Here is a 24,607-nt window from a genome sequence, read left to right as displayed (position 1 = left end):
TGAACTTACTGTCGCAGTCCTGTTCATCTGAGCCGTCTGCACAGTCCGGTTCACCATTGCAGCGCAGCTGAGCGTCCACACACTGGCCTTTATCACACTGGAACTGCAGCTCCGAGCACATGGGGCAGTTCATCTCATCACTGTGGTCAGCACACTCAGCGATGCCGTCGCAACGCCAGGCCATGGGGATGCAGTCGATGTCACCTGTGGCGCAGGTGAACTGTTCGCTGGAGCAGGTGGGTGGCTCTGAGGGAGGAGGAGGTCAGTTCAGAAGGGGTTGGGGGCCAATCTGTCTGTGGCTAATAAACGAGCAACACTGCACTAAAGGGCGAAGAAAACCTGTAGAGGTCACGCACCGTGTTATTTACTATATAGTGAACTAACTGAATGACTTGGCTCCAGTTACCCCTGAATTTAGTAAAAACAAAATTGATAAAACTTTATTTGATTTTTATGTCCTAATTAAGACCAACTAAGCCACACCTGTTAAATAGAGAATAAAATAAATAAAATAATCCAGCCATAATCAGATTTCTGCAGTTATCTGATTATTCAAATGGTCATGTAAACAGCATAGCCTGATTTCTTAGATTGGATTAAAGTCTAGAAATCTGACTAAGAAATCTGATAATGTTTTTTTTAAAAAAAGCTGTAGCATGAAGTTTGAGTTCTATGTTACGGTTACATCACGTCGTCTTGTGTGAGTTTATCGGCTGGTCGAAGAGCAGAAATGTTATTACTGTCTGACTCATGTAGACCTGGAGTTTCCCCATTATCTCACTACTGCAGAGCATGAGATCACACAGATCCAGTTACTGGCACAGTCCTATTTTCTACATTTATCAGATTCATTTTCTGTCCATATAATCACCCTTACACAAACTACTTCTGACTCAAACATCGCTAAAACAAATTTGACCCCTCACTGCCGCCCGTAACTCTATGGCAATTAACCATCACCTGTACCTTGTGCCACTTTATCATTTTACAAATGTGTATGAGCTCCAAACCTCCGCAGCTGAGCAGGTTCTGCAGCAGCACCAGGTGCATGGGGCACGAACAGCGCGGCGTCCCGTCACCTTTGGCGATGCAGATGTGCGAGCAGCCTCCGTTGTCACGGGAACAGGGGTGGGATGCTGTGGAGAGAGTTGTAGATGAACTGTATTCAGACCGTCCATCAGCATCACCACATTCACATCACTTACTTGAGATTAGAGTGACCAGCCCTGTGGCTTCTGGAATATTCTACACATTCTATAATGTACAGTTTATTATCACAGCCTATTTTACTCATATTTTACAGACAAACTGCCATATTTTACAGAACATGGCTGTCTGAACTGGCTGAGAGGCGAATCTGACTGATGAAGATGAAGATGAAGAACTGATGAAGACAATCGTACCGAACTCCTCCGGCTCCATGTACTCCACGGCATGGATGCCAGTTGGGTACTGGATCCGTCCCTGGATCCGCGTCCGTTTTTCCCCGGAGCGTTTGTCCACTCTCTCGATCGTCTGCTGCAGTTTATCGATCCAGTATAGGTGATCGCCCAGAACAGTCAGACCGATTGGCTGCAGGATATTAGAGTCCTGGAGGACGATCCGATTGGCTCCTGGATTACAGAGAGAGAGAGAGAGAGAGAGAGAGAGAGAGAGAGAAATAGAAAGAAGACAGACAGAGCAAGTAAGAGAGAAAATTACAGAATAAAGAAGAAAGAAGGGCGAGGAGAAAAGAAAAAAGAAAGAAAGTGAGGGAGAGAGGGAGCAATGAGAAAGAGAAAGAAAAAAGGAAAGGGTAAGGGAGAGAAAAAGACAAAAGAAATAAAAAAGAAAGAATGAGAGACAGAGAGAACAGGGCACAAGCGGAGAAAAAAAGAGAAAAGAAAGCAAATGAGAGACAGCAGAGAGAAAGAGAAATGGAAAGAAATAAGAGAGTGGAGAGAGAGAGATAGTAGGGAGAGTGTGAAAAAGTGAGTGAGAGGAGAGAGATAGAAGGGAAGGAGAGCAAGTGGAGAGAGAGTGGGAGAGAGATAGAGAGAGAAAGAGAAGGAAGAAAAAGAAAACAAAAAGCTCCTGTAAGAGACTCAGATGCCTCTGAGGAACATTTGATACGCATTTCCTTTTCCATCAGTATAATTAATCAGTAATATTGATCAGTATAAATAATCAGTGATATTAATCCATATTATTGATCTGATACAGTAAATCGGTTCTTCACGGTCTCTCTCAGACGTGATCACAGCCGCTCGCTCCAACCTGCAGCTTATAAAACTGCAGAAATGCAGACACACCAGAATGAGTTAAGCTATCAGATCAATATATTTACAGCTGTCAGAGAAAAGAACGCAGCACTCTGAACCCCTTAAACAACAGAAATCCACTAAACCCAGAAACCACGAGAGGCCACGTGTTACTACAACATGAAGTGGAGGAAATTCACCGTAATGCACGGCCTCAAGTGGCTTATTGCTTTTATAAAACAGCAGTCAACATAAAATATCATGAAATACACATTTTTTCAGTTATTGTTCATAATAATAGACGTAAACTAATATTCTGCTAAGAAACGTAGTTCCTTTACATTTGGTATCATTACCAAGCAACCACGGGCAGCTGAATAAGGAGAACGTTCTGTCACAACATATGATATCACAGCAAAGCAGAACCTTTTGCTTATTAAGTACTTTTTGGTCACTAAACGACCACCTTGAGTCTTATTTAGCACCAGTCCAGAGGTGCCCCCCTTCTCACACTGGGGCTGAATGCCAAACAGCTCTCTGCTCCCTACATAGTGCACTACGTAGGAGTTTAAATACTAATAGGGTTTCTTTTAGAATGAGTGCCACGTCTGTTGTGTGATTTCAGAATGAGAGTTGTATGAATTTCTGTTTTTGTCTAAAACAGATTTCATGTTCAAGTGACACCAGAACAGACTGTGAAGGGTCTGGAGGAGGTATTTGACCCATCAGTAACTTCCCATTTCCCGACACTAACTGTGATTATCTGACGCTGATGAAATCTGTCACTGCTTTGTTTTCGCAGTTCTGGCTGATGACGGTTTCTGGGGGGGAGATTAGGATCTTTCTGGAGAGGTTATGGATCAGAAATATGTTCCCTCCACAAAATGTTCCCCAACCGTGTCGGCGTCTGATTAGAATCAGCCTGCCAAAAGAGCCGAGGAAGAAAAATAATAAAAGCCCTGATCGGGAACGTAGCTGAAAACGGAGCAGCCAGACGGCCTCGAAGCGTTCACCTTTCAGCAAAACACAGCCAGATAATCAAAACACAAACTACTGGCAGTTTGGCAACGAGCTAAATCAGTCTGACAACGTGAAGCTCGAGAGACTGACTCACTGAGTCTGGGCTGGAACAGAGACCCCACGATACAACGCGCTGCAAAAACGACCGACTGTGATATGCTGTGATTTAAAACATCTGACAGAAAAGTTTCATTTAATCATGTTCACATTGATAAAGGGGCAGTCATGGGCTGGAGGTTAGGGAACCAGCCTCGTGACCGGAAGGTCGCCGGTTCGATCCCCAGAGCTGACAGCACATGACTCAGGTGTCCTTGAGCAAGACACCTAACCCCCACCTGCTCCCCCGGGCGCTGCGGACTGGGCTGCCCACTGCTCCGGGCAAGTGTGCTCACTGCCCTCTAGTGTGTGTGTGCTCACTAGAGTGTATGTGGTGATGGGTTAAATGCAGAGGTGAAATTTCCCTGTTGTGGGACTAATGAGGGTCACTTAATCTTAATAAACAGACACATCACACGTGAGATCGGACAGGGACACACAAGTCACCGGTTATCTACAGTTCTCTGTTATTAAGCTGGCTTGAAAAAGCCGACTTACTGTTCTTCATAACCATAATCCTTATTATTATTCTACGCTAGAGTTTTATAAACTCTTCATGTCCACAGTTTTTGATGTACAGCCACCAAATTTGACACAAATTTTCCAATAATACACTTTTTGGACCGCTTTTTGGACGAACCTTTTTAACACACTTTTTGGACCGAACTGATGTAGTTTTTGTAAAAAAAATGTTTAAAGATGTTTCAAATTGTTCCCATAAAAAAATATGGTGAAATGTACAGAACATTCAAATTAACTGCAGTAAGTGACGCATCATACACTCACACACTCACAGCCTAATGCACAGCAGGATCAGCAAAAATAGTGAATTTAAGGTGGAAATGCATTTAAGGTAGCACTAAATTTAAGGTGGCACTGAATTTAAGATGGAATTGCATTTAAGGTGGCAGTGAATTTAAAGTGGAACTGCATTTAAGGTAGCGCTGAATTTGAGGTGGCTGTGAATTTTTACATATCAGTAAATTTAAGATGGAAATGCATATAAGGAAGTACTGCATTTAAGGTAGCAACATAATCCAATGAGTCTTGGATACCACAGCAACCACCTAGCAACATTTAATACTTTAGTAACCATCAACAGTCTTCCACCATTTTGTCGTTTTGACATAATTAGCTGGCTTTTTCAAGCCAACTTAAAATTCTTTCACAAACAACAGCAACAGGGTTTTGTGTCTTTAGCTCACAAAAAAATGGTCCTTTGGTCCAACCTAACACCTGCTATTTTGATTCGGACTAAACTGAGAAGTCTGAAGATCTGGACCAAACAAGGCAGGCGAGAACACCCCCTAAGGCTGATATCACACCTGGTTCATTTGCTGAAGTATGAACCAGAGTTTGGTTTTTATTTGTGAGGCATTTTTTTCATTTAGTTCGGCTGTTTTCAAAAAGACAAAAAGTGCCGCTCACCGGACAGGTCGCTGCTCTCGATACGTTTGAGGTCGGCGTCCGCCCAGAACAGCTTCCCCAGCTTGTTGTCGAGAGCGAGAGCCACAGGCCGGATCAAACCGGTCGTGAAGAGCGACTCCCTCTCCGTCCCATCAAGAGACGCCCCCTCGATCTTCGCCGAGCGGTCCTGCAGCGTGGTGAAGTACATGTACCTGCAGAAAACAAGGAGACAATATAGAGACACGACTAAATTAGCTGATGGAAGAACGGCTGTCACGATCACAACATTTTAGCTGAAGATTAACTGTTATTAATAAGTGCAGTTAACAATATAACTATTCAAACCCTACGATCATACGACAATCGTTTTGGTATTTTGGTCAATTACAGCTACAATAACATTAATAATCTATTTAGTCACAATTTCAGAAGATGCTGGGTTACTCAGGTATGTCATTACTTGACTTTGATTTACTTTCTCAATTTGTTAAATTTTTGATCAAAAATTTATTTAACGCCTCAATTTGTACTTTTTTGCATGAAAACCAGTGTCAACTCAGAAATATTTACAGAAATGGTTGTTCTGGAGTGTATGTGAGCTGAAAATGCTATAATTCTGATGAAGATTTATTCTATTCATAATTCAAAATTGAGTAAAATGAAATAAAATTAAATCTTTAGCATCCATGGCGAGGCAGCCACGATTTTTATTGAATTTATTTTTGGATTTATGCAGAGTGCTGAAACTCTTGATACAGAGCAAAACAGGCTTTATTTTTAGTTCAAACTGAGTTGTATGATCACTATGATGAGTGTTCTAATGTCACTTTTTTAACCCTTTGTTATAATATGAAGGCTAAAAGCTAAAAGAAAGCTAATATAACGGTAGTGAGTGGATTTGGGGTGTTTTTTGGAGCTGGACTGTTGCTCAAATTGATCCGGCAGAACCGACACCACTGGAGAACCAGGCACAGCGGAGTTACAGCTGCTCAGGGGAGAAGGGTCTGTCTGCAAACCGCAGGACAGGGGCAGAACCTGGAGGGGCGGCGCAGCCTTGGAGATCGACTGACCAGAGCAAAATGGTGTTATGTTAATGTTCTTAATGCATATTCTTATAAGAAATATGAGACACCTGAACGCTATTCTCCACCAGAGGTCAGTGTAGAGCCTGCATCTCACATTTTACTGCGTCTAATCTGTTCAGTTAAAACTTTCAAAAATTAAAAATCTCCATCCAAATGTCCAGCACTTCAGTCCTCTTTAAGATAAACTCTTCAATGACCCTTCAGACATCATGAAGTCTCAGCTTCAATTCCAATAGATTAACACAGTTAGCAGGACTTAAAACCGGAGGAGCTATTAAATGGTAATTACACCAATTTTTCAAAATTCCTGCATAACTCAGTGTGTGAGGTGTAATCAGAGAGATTCAGAGCGGTTCGGTGTGAAATGGTTCAGATGTCTTCACAATGGTGGTGATAGGAACCAGGGGTCGCCATGACAACGGCACAAATATAAACATTTTATTTATTACCCAGAACCACCAGAGAACCTACACGAGTCTTCTGAGTTTATATGGAATGTTGAGGATGGAAAATAGTGGAAAATCTGGAATAATTAGTTTTCTTTGGGGACTATTTTGCCGCACAGCTCACTGCATGTATCCCTCCACCATAAATGGAGTTGAAGTTCTCTAAACTATCATAAAACAGCGTCTCAGTCATCAGGCAGTGAATTCAGAACCAGTTCATGTAGAAACTTTCTGTGAGGAGCTTTTAGAGGTGGACGTCTGGTTCCTATCACCACCACTGTGAACAGATCCGACTCGGTAAGTTTCTCTAGAACGGAGCGTTTCATACCAAACCGCTCTGAACCGGCCTGTTTACATCTTAACCACTTAATTATGCAGGAATTTTGAAAAAACTGTGAAATTCACCTTCAGTACTGTAGTGGAGTATAAATACAGTTACACTGCAAACAATAGCATGAGATTTTTCTTTCTGCCAAAAGACTGTTTGACTGAATGCTATAATAACTGATTATAATCAGTGCTAAGGCTTTAAAATCAGTGCATCTGAACAGACAGTAAGTGATCGTAGCTCATTATATCACTGCAGAGCTGTTTGGATAAATCACACCGTGTTTTGTCTCTGCTGGGAAACTCGTCTCCATCTGTTAGTGATTTCACTCTCTCTGCATACACGTCCAAACAACACGACCCTCTGCCAAGTCTGCACTTTACACACTGTCTCAGTCCATTAGAGCAGAGATCACAGTGATAGTGGACGGTGTGCGCTGGAACATCGCGGGGCTGGACGGTCAGCACTGCGCGGAACGCACTCGCGTTTATCCGCAAAACCCTGAGGATAAGGGTTTGGAAACGTTTGACATAATTTCTGCTATTTTACTCAATAATATCTTATAGAATATAGTATTAAATATTATAAACAGTATGCCAGAAGGTGTTTTTTGATTTATTTAATATTTCAAGTGGGATCAAGATAAATATAATAACATGTAAAACATATATAATACACTGCAGTGATATTGTTCTATTTTATATGGCATTATTTTTATTCTGTATTTCATTCTAGATATAATTTTACCAGAATGTCAATCTGGATATTAATATTATTCTTTTCATTCTGGATATTAATTTGATTAGAACTTCATTCTGGACGTATTTACAATTTCTTTACTTTTTACACCATCTTACTTATTACATCTAAAAATCTTTCACACACTCTCTCGCTCTTTCACACACTCTCTCTTTCTTTCACACACTCTCTCTTACCCTTTCTCTGCGTTGACCACAATGGCACGGGGTTTGTCCAGGTCATCCTTCAGCACCTCCCCCAATGCCTGTCCATCCATTCGCTGGATGTTGATGGTGTTGGTGTTCTCGCAGGTCCAGTATACGGTTCGGCTGAAGGGGTCCAGGCTGAGGTCATGAGGCTGTTTGAGCTGCTGGTTGGGGCTGGGGGAGACCACTGTTGCCACCTGGAAGCAAAGAAGGTCAAATTACAGATTCATTTTTCTGTGTATTTTACTGCACTGTTTCTTTTTATTTGCTGAATTTAACATATTTGGGAAATAAACATTTTCTTTCTATGCCAACTTTTGTATAAGCCACATTTTATTTTTTATTTTTCCCAGTATGCTAAATTCAGCAGATAAACAGTGATTGTGTATTAAAATGTGCAGAAGTGTGTTCTCTGCAGTGGATGTGGTCACTTATTCACACAACAGCAATGTGTCCGATTCAGAGGGGATCTATTTTCAGAAATGGAATAAAGGAAACAAAACCACATTTTCCTCAGTGTATAATCAGCTATAACTAGTCGTTGTGTTGATCCCTTCATATCTACAAAGTGAGCAGCTCCTCTTCAACAGAGGCTGCCAATGCCATGGTTCTACAGTAGCCCAGAATGGACAAACCAAACACTGCCTCTAGAGGGCGCCTGTCACCACTTTTAAACTGAAGTGGCAGCTTGAATTTGGTGGCGTTGTAGCTCCGACTGGAAGACGTAGGTTGGAAGACCGTTCTGTACTATGAAAACTTTGAAAACTCAAGTTTTGACAAATGGAAGATCAGACTTGTTATTTAGCAAAGGAAATAGTGACAGAGGCTGAATCCTCTCCATCAAAGAGGAGAAAACATGAAGCAAAAGACAGATGCTGGCAGAAAACCTAACGGCCACTGTAGGTTCCACTGCGTGCTTGGAAAGGGAGGGGTGAGGGAGGGGGATTCAGCTGGTTCCAATCTCCAGCCTCAGCCCCTAGATGACACTAACTCACATACACTGCATAATATTTTTATTACTGCCTAACTTACGTCCATATTTATTTCCTGCATAGTTTATGTAAGTTTATGTGCAAATGTATGTCTTGCTACTGAAACACTGCAATTTTCCTATGGGATTGTCTTGCCTTCGAGCACCAGAATCGTCTTGTCATCTTAACTCTGATATAGTTTTTCCACAAACCCTCCTGTTTCCAGTTTACCTGAGAGCCGTCATCTCGTGCCCGGCGGATGTTCTGCCGCCCGTCCACCCAGTAGATGAGGCGCTCGAGCGGATCGAAGCTGATGGCCCTCAGGTTCTTCAACACGTGGATCGGCAAAATCATATCAGGACTCTGTTCACCCAGAACTATTCGACTGATCGAGCTCCGCTGACTGAACAACAGAAAACTGGAGGGAGCTGGAGAGGGAGGGGAGAGAGAGAGATAGAGATAGAGATAGAGATAGAGATAGAGAGAGAGAGAGAGAGAGAGAGAGAGAGAAAGAGAGAGAGAAAGAAAGAGAGAGAGAGAGAGAGAGAGAGAGAGAGAGAAAGAAAGAGAGAGAGAAAGAAAGAGAGAGAGAAAGAAAGAGAGAGAGAAAGAAAGAGAGAGAGAGAGAGAGAGAGAGAGAGAGAGAGAGAGAGAGAGAAAATTAAAATTGGATTTTTTTCGTAGAATCATTACTTTAATCTAACCCAAATCTAAATGACTGGCTCTGATGTGGTGAACAGCCACAGTTTAGTCACGGACCATCAACTCAGCCAGTTCACCATAAACAGCCCTGATATGTGATATAAACCGAGTCTGTTCTACAGTTTCTCATTAGGCTGAATGAATAACCGACTCTAAATGTAGGTGTTGTGATATAAACCGAGTCTGTTCTACAGTTTCTCATTAGGCTGAATGAATAACCGACTCTAAATGTAGGTGTTGTGATATAAACCGAGTCTGTTCTACAGTTTCTCATTAGGCTGAATGAATAACCGACTCTAAATGTAGGTGTTGTGATATAAACCGAGTCTGTTCTACAGTTTCTCATTAGGCTGAATGAATAACCGACTCTAAATGTAGGTATTGTGATATAAACCGAGTCCGTTCTACAGTTTCTCATTAGACTGAATGAATAACCGACTCTAAATGTAGGTATTGTGATATAAACCGAGTCTGTTCTACAGTTTCTCATTAGGCTGAATGAATAACCGACTCTAAATGTAGGTGTTGTGATATAAACCGAGTCTGTTCTACAGTTTCTCATTAGGCTGAATGAATAACCGACTCTAAATGTAGGTATTGTGATATAAACCGAGTCCGTTCTACAGTTTCTCATTAGACTGAATGAATAACCGACTCTAAATGTAGGTATTGTGATATAAACCGAGTCTGTTCTACAGTTTCTCATTAGGCTGAATGAATAACCGACTCTAAATGTAGGTATTGTGATATAAACCGAGTCCGTTCTACAGTTTCTCATTAGACTGAATGAATAACCGACTCTAAATGTAGGTGTTGTGATATAAACCCAGTCTGTTCTACAGTTTCTCATTAGGCTGAATGAATAACCGACTCTAAATGTAGGTATTGTGATATAAACTGAGTCTGTTGTACAGTTTCTCATTAGACTGAATGAATAACCGACTCTAAATGTAGGTATTGTGATATAAACCCAGTCTGTTCTACAGTTTCTCATTAGGCTGAATGAATGACCGACTCTAAATGTAGGTATTGTGATATAAACCGAGTCTGTTCTACAGTTTCTCATTAGGCTGAATGAATGACCGACTCTAAATGTAGGTATTGTGATATAAACCGAGTCTGTTCTACAGTTTCTCATTAGGCTGAATGAATAACCGACTCTAAATGTAGGTATTGTGATATAAACCGAGTCTGTTCTACAGTTTCTCATTAGGCTGAGTGAATAACCGACTCTAAATGTAGGTATTGTGATATAAACCGAGTCTGTTCTACAGTTTCTCATTAGGCTGAATGAATAACGACTCTAAATGTAGGTATTGTGATATAAACCGGGTCCGTTCTACAGTTTCTCATTAGGCTGAATGAATAACGACTCTAAATGTAGGTATTGTGATATAAACCGAGTCTGTTCTACAGTTTCTCATTAGGCTGAATGAATAACGACTCTAAATGTAGGTATTGTGATATAAACCGAGTCTGTTCTACAGTTTCTCATTAGACTGAATGAATAACGACTCTAAATGTAGGTATTGTGATATAAACTGAGTCAGTTCTACAGTTTCTCATTAGGCTGAATGAATAACCGACTCAATGTAGGTATTGTGATATAAACCGAGTCTGTTCTACAGTTTCTCATTAGACTGAATGAATAACTGACTCTAAATGTAAGTATTGTGATATAAACCGAGTCTGTTCTACAGTTTCTCATACGTTTCAAATTGAAAAGTAGATTTTTAAGATTATAAAAAACTGAAGCTAATTTAAATTAAATGATGATCATTCATGTGATAATATATTTATTTGCATTTAATTTTAATATATGCAAATTTGAATGTTCATATTATAATCTTGTGAATTGTGAACAAAAATCTGTACTACAAAAAACAACTTCCTACGTGTCGTGTGTTACTTACAGCTGCAGTTTCGTCCGTTTGGGTCGAGCGTGTAGTGAGAGGCGCAGCGACACTGTGCCCCGGACGGCGATGCCAGGCACAGGTGGGCGCAGTGCCCGTTACTGTGGGAACACTCATTAGAACCGTCCTGCCGAGACGAGTGGAACACCAGGATGTCCATGACGTACTCCAGCTGCCCCTGCACCACCGTCCGGTTCAGGCCGCTGCGCTTGTCTGCACGCTCGATACTGCGCAGCGTCCAGTCCGTCCAGTAGATGTAGTCGCGGTACTGAGTCAGGCCGAACGGGTGAGGAAGGTCATCGGTAACTATCTCCCTCTGCAGGCCTGGAGGGGAAACGCAGGACAAAACGCTTCAGAGAGGAGAGAGAACAGCAAGCAGGAACAGCCACAGCTGGAGCAGATGTTGCGTTTATTCAATTATCCACTCTATGGATCTACAGTTATCTTTCCATACATTCATCTATCTACCTTTCATCTACCAACGTACCTGCTCTCTTTTCAGCCATCATCCATCCACCTCTCCTTTCATCCATCTATCCATCTATCTATCTATCATCATCTGTCAATGTTTTCATCCATCCCTATCTATGTATCAAATCTTTCATCCATTTTTCCACACATCTTCCTCTCATTTCATCCATCATTTGTCCACCTTTCCATCTATCTATCTTTGCATCCAGTCCCACTCATCCATCTGTCTGTCCATCCATCCATCCATCCATCATTCATCCATCCATTCCTCTGTCTGTCTGTCTCTACTATTGTGCATAGGAGTTCAGTGATTCATGATTGCATGTATGTACATGTGTGTATAAGTATCTTTATATCTGTATGTACTGTTTATGTGTGTGTATACGTATCTGTAAATCTATATATATGTATCTGTATATGTGTGTGTATATGCACCTGTTTATCTCTCCTATCTGCCATAACCTACATTTTTCTTATATATTTAATTATTTTTGACATTTTTTAAAAAACAAAATCAATCAGGCTGTCACTGCAGATATAAAAATTACTGTGAGACTGTGCTGAGCATCGTGGGTATTATTTAAAGTGCTTCATCCTGATGTGTAAAATGCTCCTGAGGTGGTCAGAGTCTCACCCTGCATGTTGGTGGACTCAATCATGCAGGTGTCCAGGTCGGTCCAGTAGAGGCGCTGGTCAGCGTAGTCGATGGTCAAGCCGTTAGCTCGGCCCACTTTGTCCACCAGAGTGACTATGTTAGTGCCGTCCATGTGAGCTCGGGCGATCCGTGGCCGCCCCCCCCACTCTGTCCAATACATGTACCTGCAGGAGCAGCCAACATACAGGGCTTTACATTCTGTACAACATCCAGCTCAATTTACATTACAGGAGAAAGAAGATATTTTACATGCAACATAAGTGGCAGGTGGCAAATTTAAATAATGTATAAGGTTACAAGGTTATATCAAAACAGGCTCTGGCTTTTATTACACATTAACAGTTAGAAGAACAAATAATTTAACTATTTTTCACATTTTAGAATTACGTCGATGACATCAAGTATCACAAACAGAATTTTGCAGTCACAAAAAATGTGTTCAAATCCAAATTGTCTTATTATTTTAATGAGTAGCTTAACATTATTCTGACAGACTGTAATACACTACAGGAAGCGTAGGGGGCGATATGGCTTCTACTGTTTCTTTTAAAAAGCTCTATAATGTTCATATGATCCACACAGTCACTCTGACAGACTGTAATACACAACAGGAAGCGTAGGGGGCGATACGGCTTCTACTGTTTCATTTAAAAAGCTCTATAATGTTCATATGATCCACACAGTCACTCTGACAGACTGTAATACACTACAGGAAGCGTAGGGGGCGATACGGCTTCTACTGTTTCATTTAAACAGCTCTATAATGTTCATATGATCCACACAGTCACTCTGACAGACTGTAATACGCTACAGGAAGCGTAGGGGGCGATACGGCTTCTACTGTTTCATTTAAAAAGCTCTATAATGTTCATATGATCCACACAGTCGCTCTGACAGACTGTAATACGCTACAGGAAGCGTAGGGGGCGATACGGCTGAGATGACTACAAACTCTTAATTTTTAGCAATTTAGCCAATGTCACACCAAATTTTTGTGGTCTGCGGTTTTACAATTTGTTATTTTTGGTATAATGGGTGGAACAGGAAGTGGCCAGGCTCTATTTAGACGGGCTCTGCTTTGAATTATGACAGTGGTAAATGGAGAGGAACAAAGGAAGACTTGTTAGATTAGCCAATAACTTGAAAAGTAGTAATTGATAGACTAACTGCTTATAGAAAATATCATTAATGGCAGCCAAAGTATATGATAGAGGCATCAATTCTACAGACATAATAATCAAATCTGTCCTGCCTCTAATGCCAAAATGCTACAGTTGTATCTGGTGGAGGCAGCTGTGCGTCAGAAGCCACAGGAATGCCTTCAGGACACGAGCTGAGTCTCAGAGCCACACGTCGAGACCACGGCATGTTCATACACGCGCCTTACATCACGCTCACACTCGGAGAACCCTGGCCTGAAGGAACGTTACAACTCACAACTTACTGCCAACCAACCTTTCAGAGCCCTGCCTTCTAGAAATGAAAGCTCAGAGTCATTATTGTGGTTACATCCTCACCATCACTATCGCCGCCACTGTCAAACGCTGCAGAACGTGCATTACAGCATTGAGAAGAATGTCACATTAAGAAGACAAAAGGCAATAATGACTTAAAACAAAAAAATATCTTTTTAAAGACAATATATCTACAGTAGACTGCCAAAGGTTTTCAGTCGTCTGGCTTCACACGCATATGCTCCAGGGGCCGGATTTAGAAAGACTTCTTAAGAAGAAACACCAAGTTGTTCATGAGAATATTCATTCGCCAATATATTGCCAAGCTTTTCTTAAGTGTGTTCTTGAGAAAAGTCCTCAGAAAAGGTCTGTGTCAGATTCATGATGTGTTCTTAAAACAAAGAAGTGAAAAATTCAGGTCCAGAAAAAAGTCCTTCCCAGGATTTTGTTCCAACTGCCGGGACAGTTCCGCTGGTGGTTTGATCTAACCAGAGGAGCCAGGCCGGGGAAGTAAATCCTGGGAAGGATTTTTACTTTCTGGACCTGAATTTTCCACATCTGTGCAGAACTGTTCTCACCTTTGGGCTCTTGAGTGTGTGTAGATTCTGTTCTCACCCAAGAACCAATCCCGCATAAGGCAACAGTGGTGAATGCCAGAATCTTCGTAAGTGGGTTTTAAGAAGGAATTTCTTCTTTAAAATGATTGATCAATAAGGCCCATTCTTATGACTTCTTGGTGTTTGTCTTAAGAACCTTTGCAAGTTTCTTCGTAAAAGAGCTTTCGTGAATCGGGCTGCAGTCACCATGACAACACAAACCTAGCCTTTTCCAGTGTTTTCTTTTGGGACGATTTTGCCTCACAGCCCCCTGCATGTCATGTATTCCTCCACCATGGATGGAGTTTAAATTCTCTAAAGAAGAATTTCACCATGAAAAGAATCATTTAAGCATGAAATGGTTCTATATAGAACTCTAGTTCTAAAACATTTCTGCCATTATCCGATTATTGAAATCGTCATGTGAACACCATACTCCGATCTAGAAATCCAATCTAGAAAAGAGGCTGGATTTTAGCTCAGTATTCAGATTTCTCAGTGCTGTAAGCTCTCATCAGACGGTGGACATTACGAGACTCAGCAAAACACTGTTGGCTCTGAAACCAAATACGAAATAAAAGATTTTGATATTCTTCATCTTCTAGATAATGTTTATTCATCTTTTCAGCTAAAGTGGCTTTTTAAAAAAAAGCTGTGGTATGAAGTTTGAAGTTTTATGTTACATTTACGTTGCGTCGTCTTCTGTGAGTTTATTGGCTGGTTATAAAGCAGAAATCTGATTACTGTCTGACTCATGTAGACCTGGAGTTTCCCCCCCTTTATCTGATTACTGTCTGACTCATGTAGACCTGGAGTTTCCCCATTATCTGATTACTGTCTGACTCATGTAGATCTGGAGTTTCCTCATTATCTGATTACTGTCTGACTCATGTAGACCTGGAGTGTCCCCATTATCTGATTACTGTCTGACTCATGTAGATCTGGAGTGTCCCCATTATCTGATTACTGTCTGACTCATGTAGACCTGGAGTGTCCCCATTATCTGATTACTGTCTGACTCATGTAGACCTGGAGTTTCCCCATTATCTGATTACTGTCTGACTCATGTAGACCTGGAGTGTCCCCATTATCTGATTACTGTCTGACTCATGTAGACCTGGAGTCTCCCATTATCTGATTACTGTCTGACTCATGTAGACCTGGAGTCTCCCCATTATCTGATTACTGTCTGACGCATGTAGACCTGGAGTTTCCCCATTATCTGATTACTGTCTGACTCATGTAGACCTGGAGTGTCCCCATTATCTGATTACTGTCTGACTCATGTAGACCTGGAGTCTCCCATTATCTGATTACTGTCTGACTCATGTAGACCTGGAGTCTCCCCATTATCTGATTACTGTCTGACGCATGTAGACCTGGAGTCTCCCCATTATCTGATTACTGTCTGACTCATGTAGACCTGGAGTTTCCCCATTACCTGATTACTGTCTGACTCATGTAGACCTGGAGTGTCCCCATTATCTGATTACTGTCTGACGCATGTAGACCTGGAGTGTCCCCATTATCTGATTACTGTCTGATGCATGTAGACCTGGAGTTTCCCCATTACCTGATTACTGTCTGACTCATGTAGACCTGGAGTTTCCCCATTACCTGATTACTGTCTGACTCATGTAGACCTGGAGTGTCCCCATTATCTGATTACTGTCTGACGCATGTAGACCTGGAGTGTCCCCATTATCTGATTACTGTCTGACGCATGTAGACCTGGAGTTTCCCCATTACCTGATTACTGTCTGACTCATGTAGACCTGGAGTCTCCCCATTATCTGATTACTGTCTGACTCATGTAGACCTGGAGTCTCCCCATTATCTGATTACTGTCTGACTCATGTAGACCTGGAGTCTCCCCATTATCTGATTACTGTCTGACTCATGTAGACCTGGAGTCTCCCCATTATCTGATTACTGTCTGACTCATGTAGACCTGGAGTTTCCCCATTATCTGATTACTGTCTGACGCATGTAGACCTGGAGTTTCCCCATTATCTGATTACTGTCTGACTCACGTAGACCTGGAGTCTCCCCATTATCTGATTACTGTCTGACTCATGTAGACCTGGAGTCTCCCCATTATCTGATTACTGTCTGACTCATGTAGACCTGGAGTCTCCCCATTATCTGATTACTGTCTGACTCATGTAGACCTGGAGTCTCCCCATTATCTGATTACTGTCTGACTCATGTAGACCTGGAGTTTCCCCATTACCTGATTACTGTCTGACTCATGTAGACCTGGAGTTTCCCCATTACCTGATTACTGTCTGACTCATGTAGACCTGGAGTTTCCCCATTATCCGATTACTGTCTGACTCATATAGACCTGGAGTTTCCCCATTATCCGATTACTGTCTGACTCATATAGACCTGGAGTTTCCCCATTATCTGATTACTGTCTGACTCATGTAGACCTGGAGTTTCCCCATTATCCGATTACTGTCTGACTCATATAGACCTGGAGTTTCCCCATTATCCGATTACTGTCTGACTCATATAGACCTGGAGTTTCCCCATTATCTGATTACTGTCTGACTCATGTAGACCTGGAGTTTCCCCATTATCTGATTACTCAAGTGCATGTAAATTTCTGTAGTTATCGGATTATTCAGTGCATGTAAACACTCAGTGTCTTTACTAATGAACCCTTGAAGAACTTTAAGTTTGTATGGCTGAGTGTCTCACCCGTTTGATGGGTCTAAAGCGAGCGAGCGTGGGTTGTCCAGGTCTTTGCACACCAGAACCTGCCGGTACTGCCCGTCTAGCCGCGCCACCTCGATCCGGTTGGTGCCAGTGTCGGCCCAGTAGATGTTTCTGCCCATCCAGTCCACTGCCATGCCCTCAGGATAGTCCAGCCCAAACTCGATCACAGCCTCCACTCCGCTGCCATTCATAAACGCCCTGCTAATGGTCTGAGACGCAGAAAAAGAGAGAACGGTTAGCTGTCGCTGCTAAAGCTACAAGGCAAGGCAAGTTTATTTATATAGCGCCTTTCATACGCTGCTGTACATACACTGTATTCACAGTGCTTTACAAATGAGAAAATACAGAGTCAGAGAATCAGAGCTGTTTAAAAAACGTAAATCAGAATAAAAATAAGCCTTTGTGTGGTGTTGATGTTTTTGTTAAATCAATACACCCAATAATAATTCAATTTACAACCAGTCTTTAAAGCGTCTTACAGCCCATTTCGTTTGGCGAATGGTATTCGGGTCATTTCTGGCTGATTCTTATTCAGGTGTGTAAAATCTCATTGTGCGAAATGAATGAACGCCTCCCTGCCTTGGTGCTAACGTCTGTCCAAAAGATCCTGTTCTCGGCCACATCAAAGTCCAGAGCGGATGCCTCCTTGACGCCAGTGAGCGGGATGGCCACGTCGTTGCTGTTGGTTCCCAGGGAGATGCTGCGGATCTCGGCTCGGTTGGTGAAGAGCAGGAAGGCTTCAGGAACCACGCAGGTGCGCAGATCACTCAGCAGCTCCAGCCCCATGGGGCAGGCGCACGACACGCCGCGCGGCCCGAAGAAGCACAGGTGACTGCAGCCACCGTTAGAGTCCGCGCAGCCGTTAGTCCCTAAACACACACAGACAAACACACACACACAGACAAACACACACACAAAATTAGTCTCACAGACAGCTTATGGTTCACTCAGCTTCACTCACAATAAATACAATTTACCAAACCCTTCAGCCTGACACCCCAAACACAGTCAATCAGCCAAGGAGAATTCTACCAATTTTTCAGAATTGACTTCACTGTAAACTGGCCGAGCTAATCTTAGCTTATAAAACTGTGTAATACACAGGGGGGCCCTAAACAAAGCTTGATTACAATTGATTGAGCTCTGGATTCAGTGCCAGGGAGGCTTAACCTCCTTACCGAATGTTTCGATGACTTTGGTGGCCTTGAGGCCCATGAGGTCAGGGAGCTGCTCTACAATGACCTCTCGCACGGCCTTGGTGGTGTGGACCCTCTCGATGCTCCGGCGCTGCCAGTCACTCCAATAGATATAATCACCCAGCAGAGTGAAGCCGAAGATATGAGGCAGTTTATCCTCCAGCAGAACCATTCTGTTAGAACCGTCCACATCTATCACCTGAAAAACACACGGACAGACGAGAACGATTCTTTAGCTCTTTCAAAAATGACAAAGACAAACCATTAAAGGTGCAGTGTGCAAAATTTAGTGCCATCTAGTGGTGATGCTACAGATTGCAACCAAGTGAACACATCTCCCTCCTTCACTCCTCCCTTTCAAAGTGTGTAGTAGAACCTATAGTAGTCATTAGTTCAATTTTGTTAACTGTGCCCATAGACATGTTCGACACTCTTAAAAAACATGGTTCTTCAGGGGTTCTTTCATAGAGACAATGGGTCTATATAGAACCATTAACACTCAAGGTTTAATGGCTCTCTGCAATAGAAAAAACATTTTCAGTTCTATATAGAACCACTGTCTTTACTAAAGAGAACTTTAAAAGTATAACTAAAGCTTTCAAACAAAACATTGCACTTAGAATGGTATAGTCTTAAAGGGTTCTCCAGCAAAGATGATGGTTCTACAGAGAGCAATTAAGGAACGATTTGCATACTTAAAGCGTTCTCTGCCTGGTGAAATGGTTCTTCAGATTGTTGTATATGGTTTAATACACAACCTTTTTGAAAATGATTCTATGTAGCATCAAAAAGAGTTATTCTACTGTACAAGCCTGACTTTAACAGTAGAAGAAGCCATTTTTGTGCTATACAGAACTATATACAACACATTCTTCAATCACACCATGCAGAGAACCATTTAAGCTAGAACAGGCTCTTTGAGTGATTCACAGACACATTTTCTGTATTAAAGAACCTATGAAGAACCACTTTATTTATTTGTTTATTATTATTTTTAAAAGTGTCCACTACATTACCCGTCCAGAAGAAAACAGGCAACTCTGGCAACACTGAAAACATTTCGCTGCTATCAGAAGAAAACCTCGTATCTCTTTGTCGTTTTTCAGTTTTTGACATAATTGGAAAATGCCTGTTGCTCTTTACACTGTGTGAAAACTTCATGATGAATGGACTAAAAGAAACGGCCCAAAATGATTTGGAAAAAAGTCTGGTTCCATTGACTTACATTGAAAGTAAAGTATGTTTTTTCCTTCTCCTGTAAAGTTACCATTTTGGAGACACAAGGTTTTCATCAATTTAAGGTCATACCAACGTTTGTCCTTGTTTTCTGCCGTTGTCTGTCCTGATTTCATTTTACTTCATGTTTTCTCTTCTTTGACGGTGAGGATTCAGCCTCCCTCACTTTTCTTCTGCTAAATAAAAGTCTAATCCTTCCAGCTGGAGCTACAGCGCCGAATTCATGCTGCTGCTTCAGAGTAAAAGTGAGAAAGGCGACCTCTAGAGGCAGTGTTTGGTTTTTCTGTTCTGGGCTAGTGTAGAAACACGGTGGCGTCAGCGTCTGTTGAAGAGCAGCCGCTCACTATGTAGATATGAGGGGCTCATTCTAACAACACCACAACAACGATTCATAGTTAGAGTTGATTATACACTGATAAAAACATGGTTTTGTTTACTGTATTCCGTTTCTGATGACAGATTCTCCCGTAAATCTCACACACTGCACCTTTAACAGGTGACCAGAAAGTGGACTTCATGGCTGAATAACGCATTTAGAGCAGCTTTTCACATTTACCTCAGCACCACTACAGACGCTGCAGAGACGCGACCACGCCGCTCAAAAACGAGGAAAAAGATAAATAAACGCGCTGCAGCCCTGCAGCTCTCGCCAAACAGCTGCGCAACATATGGATGATCTGATAGATCTACAAACACTTACATACTTCAGCTGCCATAATTGTTGTGTCCGATGCCAAAGCAGCCCAACTTTCCAAAACGAGGGGAGAGAAAACGAGCAAATATGTAATCACCAACACAGTGGCTATTTTAGGACATTACACAGAGAGAGAGAGAGAGAGAGAGAGAGAGAGAGAGAGAGAGAGAGAGAGAGAGAGAGAGAGAGAGACAGAGAGAGAGCGACAGAGAGAGATAGAGAGACAGACAGAGAGAGAGAGAGAGAGAGAGAGAGAGAGAGAGAGAGACACACACAGAGAGAGACAGACATAGACATAGACATAGAGATAGATAGAGAGAGAGAGAGAGAGAGAGAGAGAGAGAGAGAGAGAGAGAGAGAGAGAGAGAGAGGGTGCAAGAGAGACTAAAGAGAAAAGAGAAAAAAGAAGAGACAGCAAAAGGAAGGAGGGAGGGGTATGGAGAGATACAAGAGAGCGAGGGAAGAGGAGGCGGCGGAGAGAACGAGAAAAAGAGAGGGAGAGAAACAACAGAGAAGAGAAAAAGGAGGGGCGAGATAGAAACGAGAGAATGAAAGGAAAAGAAAAGAGAGGAGTGAGACAAAAGAGAAACAAGGTGAGAAACAAAATAAAAAGATAGAAAAAGAAACAGGGACAGAGAGATGAAAAAAGAGGGATGGAGAAAGAAAAGAGAGGATGGACAGAAAGACAAAAAGGAAGAGAAACAAGAGAGAAAAAAGAGAAGGAGATAGAAATAAGAGAATGAGGACAAGGAACAAGAGGGGAGAGAGAAAAAAGAGAGGGAGAGAACCAAGAGAGAAAGAGTGAGACAAAAGAGAAATGAGAGAGGAGAGACAGAAACAAAAGACAAAAGAGAAAAACAGAGAAACAGAGACAAAAACAAAGAGACAGAGTGAGAAACGAGCAAAAGAGCAGAGAGAGAAACAAAGACAGAGCGAGAAACCAGCAAAAGAGGAACAGAGAAAGAAACAAAGAGACAGAGCGAGAAACCAGCAAAAGAGGAACAAGAGAGAAACAAAGAGACAGAGCGAGAAACCAGCAAAAGAGGAACAGAGAAAGAAACAAAGAGACAGAGCGAGAAACCAGCAAAAGAGGAACAGAGAGAGAAACAAAGAGACAGAGCGAGAAACCAGCAAAAGAGGAACAGAGAGAGAAACAAAGAGACAGAGCGAGAAACCAGCAAAAGAGGAACAGAGAGAGAAACAAAGAGACAGAGCGAGAAACCAGCAAAAGAGGAACAGAGAGAGAAACAAAGAGACAGAGCGAGAAACAAAGAGACAGAGCGAGAAACCAGCAAAAGAGGAACAGAGAGAGAAACAAAGAGACAGAGCGAGAAACAAAGAGACAGAGCGAGAAACAAAGAGACAGAGCGAGAAACCAGCAAAAGAGGAACAGAGAGAGAAACAAAGAGACAGAGCGAGAAACCAGCAAAAGAGGAACAGAGAGAGATACAAAGAGACAGAGCGAGAAACCAGCAAAAGAGGAACAGAGAGAGAAACAAAGAGACAGAGCGAGAAACCAGCAAAAGAGGAACAGAGAGAGAAACAAAGAGACAGAGCGAGAAACAAAGAGACAGAGCGAGAAACCAGCAAAAGAGGAACAGAGAGAGATACAAAGAGACAGAGCGAGAAACCAGCAAAAGAGGAACAGAGAGAGAAACAAAGAGACAGAGCGAGAAACCAGCAAAAGAGGAACAGAGAGAGAAACAAAGAGACAGAGCGAGAAACAAAGAGACAGAGCGAGAAACCAGCAAAAGAGGAACAGAGAGAGAAACAAAGAGACAGAGCGAGAAACCAGCAAAAGAGGAACAGAGAGAGAAACAAAGACAGTAAGATTGACTAAAGAGCATCAGCAGAGCTGAAAACAGCAGCGGTCTCTCAGTATTTTGTTTAGCTTTATACAAAAACATACAACATCTGAACAGCATCAGCTAATAAAAGGTACATTTTAATCTCCAAATCAATCAAATCTTTGATCTGGTTATTGTTCCTGAGCTCTGAATTCCCCAAATCCAGGAACAACAGAAGGCAGCAGCAGGTGAGAGAGACTCCAGCCCGCCCAGAGACTCTAGCAGACACTGGAGCAGCTTGAGGCGCCGGACATCACGTTTCAGCTCTGCGGAGTAAAAACGCTCCTCACACAGCGCCTGGAATACTCTGAAATACGAAACTCGCACACCCATGAGGTCATTCCTGGACCAAGTCCATGCCTCTTATTACCACGAACACCACAGAGAAATTAGGTCAACACACACCTGCAGGAGAAAAGAGGAGGAAGGAGAGAATGTGGTTCCTGCAGCACCAGAGGAAGTTCTAAATGCTCAGATTAACAGCCACTGCTGTCCTCAAGCAGTCTGTCCAGAAACACAGGTGAAGCCACCTGATGAGCGTCGCCAAGGAAGGTGCTGAGAGGAACCAATGAGGAGCATGAAGAAGAACCAGAGAGGATGTCTCAAAAGGGGGAAAAAAAAAAACCTGTCTACGAGCATGAGAAAGAACCAGAGAGGTACCAAAACTGAAAAGGAGAAACTCTTTAGGAACAACAGGAAGAACCAGAGAAGAACAAAAACTGAAAAGGAGAACCTCTTTAAGAGCATGAAAAAGAACCAACACTCAAAATGAGAACATCCCTAAAAGCATGAGGAAGAACATGGAGAGAAACCAAGACTCAAAGGGAGAGTCTCTCTATGAACATAAGGAAGAAGTACTGCGAGGAACTGAGACTGAAAAGCAGAACCTTCCTAAGGACATGAGGATGAACCACTTAGAGGAAACAAGACTCAATAGGAGAACCTTCATAAGAACATGAGGAATAACAATGAGAGGAACCAAGACTCAAAAGGAGAACCACCATAAGTGCATGAGGAAGAACAAGAGAAGAACAAAGACTCAAAAGGTCTCAGCCGTTCTGGACAAATTGTTCTGTTAAAAATTACAGAACAAACCTACAGAGAACCAAAAGGGTTCTGCTATAGTTATGATGTTAAGGCTTTTCAACAAGGTTCTATATAGAACTACATTAAGAGAACCATTTAAGCATGCAAAGGTTCTTGGTTCTACATGGAACCACTGTCCTTTCACCACTTTTTCTTTTTATGCCAATGAAGCCTGGAGTATCAGCCGGTTCTGATCCAATACAGTGAGATTTATGGGTCTGTAGTCAGTTTAGTGTAAGAGTCCAGTCGCGGTCCAGATTACACACACACACACACACACACACACACACACACACACACACACATACACATCTGTTTCTCCTTTACTGTTCAGCTTCAGCTGGACCTGAGGACCACTAGGCCGTCTTAAAGCGATACTTCACCTTTACCCAGTTCCCCCTTTACTCCAGTCAGCCTAGGCATGTTTAATGTTGTAGTGGGAGTGGGTTTGTTTGTACTGGGAGGAGTTTCAGTTGTACTGGGAGGGGTTTTGTTTGTGCCGGGAGGAGTTTCAGTTGTACTGGGAGGGGTCTGGTTGTACTGGGAGGCATTTTGAATATACTGTGATGAGTTTCGGTTGTACCGGGAGGAGTTTTGGTTGTACTGGGATGGGTTTGGGTTGTACTGTGTCTCTGCTTGGGTTGTACTGCGATGTTTAAGCGACTTTCGGCTTGATAAAAGTGCTATATAAAAATAAAGAATAATTATTATTAAATTACTGAGAGGGGTTTTGGTTTATACTGGGATGAGTGTTGGTTGCACGGGGAGGGGTTTTGGTTGTACTGGAAGGAGTTTTGGTTTATACTGATAGGAGTTTTGGTTGTACTGGGAGGGATTTTGATTATACTGCGATGGGTTTCGGTTGTACCAGGAGGGTTTTGGGTTACACTGGGAGAAGACTGGTAGTACTGGGAGGGGTTTCGGGTGTACTGGGGGGAGTTTGGGTGGTACTGGAAGGGGTTTTGTTTGTACTGGGAGGAGATTGGGTAGTACTGGGAGAGATTTCGATTATACTGCAATGGGTTTCGGTTTTACCAGGAGGGTTTTGGGGTAACACTGGGAGAAGAATGGTTGTACTGAGAGGGATTTTGGGTGTCTAGGAGTGATGGAGGTGTTTACGCTGCTATAATGCGGATCAAATGTGTGTCCGTCCACCTCCTGAAGTGGTCTGAATGCGGTTACACTAGCATTTCTATGTGATTGGGCCTCATCCAGAAATAATCCTGACACTTCAGACACACAAGTGGCCAGGTGTTAACGGGGTCTATAAACATGGACACATGCTGGTCACTTGTAGAAACAAAAAGCATTTACTCAAATAAAGGATTAAAAATATGTATGTATTAAAGACTTGAGGCACGTCTGTAAGTTCTGCCCTGAGAGAGACTCATTTATTAGGGTTTTTCGGTCAATTTTACGCTCCATTCAGCCAGATTTAAAAGCGAAGCAAGAAAAAAATACAATAAAAACTCTGATGGTCCCGCAGACCAGCAGGA

The 24,607-nt window shown here is 42.2% G+C and overlaps 1 protein-coding gene across 1 annotated transcript in view; it reads right to left on the bottom strand.

The window, feature by feature from the left end:
* The window catches only part of lrp5 (low density lipoprotein receptor-related protein 5), a 100,070-nt gene that overhangs the window by 5,791 nt on the left and 69,672 nt on the right, over positions 1–24,607 (bottom strand). Inside the window, exons 9-19 of the mRNA XM_037540773.1 lie at positions 18,231–18,447; positions 17,632–17,921; positions 17,035–17,261; positions 12,258–12,442; positions 11,153–11,476; positions 8,769–8,965; positions 7,558–7,763; positions 4,785–4,975; positions 1,404–1,613; positions 1,011–1,136; positions 10–246 (exon numbers count right to left, since the gene is read on the bottom strand). Of these exons, the coding sequence (XP_037396670.1) occupies positions 10–246; positions 1,011–1,136; positions 1,404–1,613; positions 4,785–4,975; positions 7,558–7,763; positions 8,769–8,965; positions 11,153–11,476; positions 12,258–12,442; positions 17,035–17,261; positions 17,632–17,921; positions 18,231–18,447 (2,410 nt within the window). The remainder of the gene's footprint in view (positions 1–9; positions 247–1,010; positions 1,137–1,403; positions 1,614–4,784; positions 4,976–7,557; positions 7,764–8,768; positions 8,966–11,152; positions 11,477–12,257; positions 12,443–17,034; positions 17,262–17,631; positions 17,922–18,230; positions 18,448–24,607) is intronic.

This window comes from Pygocentrus nattereri, chromosome 8, assembly GCF_015220715.1.
Source record: "Pygocentrus nattereri isolate fPygNat1 chromosome 8, fPygNat1.pri, whole genome shotgun sequence".
Classification (NCBI taxonomy): Eukaryota; Metazoa; Chordata; class Actinopteri; order Characiformes; family Serrasalmidae; genus Pygocentrus; species Pygocentrus nattereri.
The sequence above is the reverse complement of the archived record's forward strand: the minus strand, read 5'-3'. Positions and strand labels throughout refer to the sequence as shown.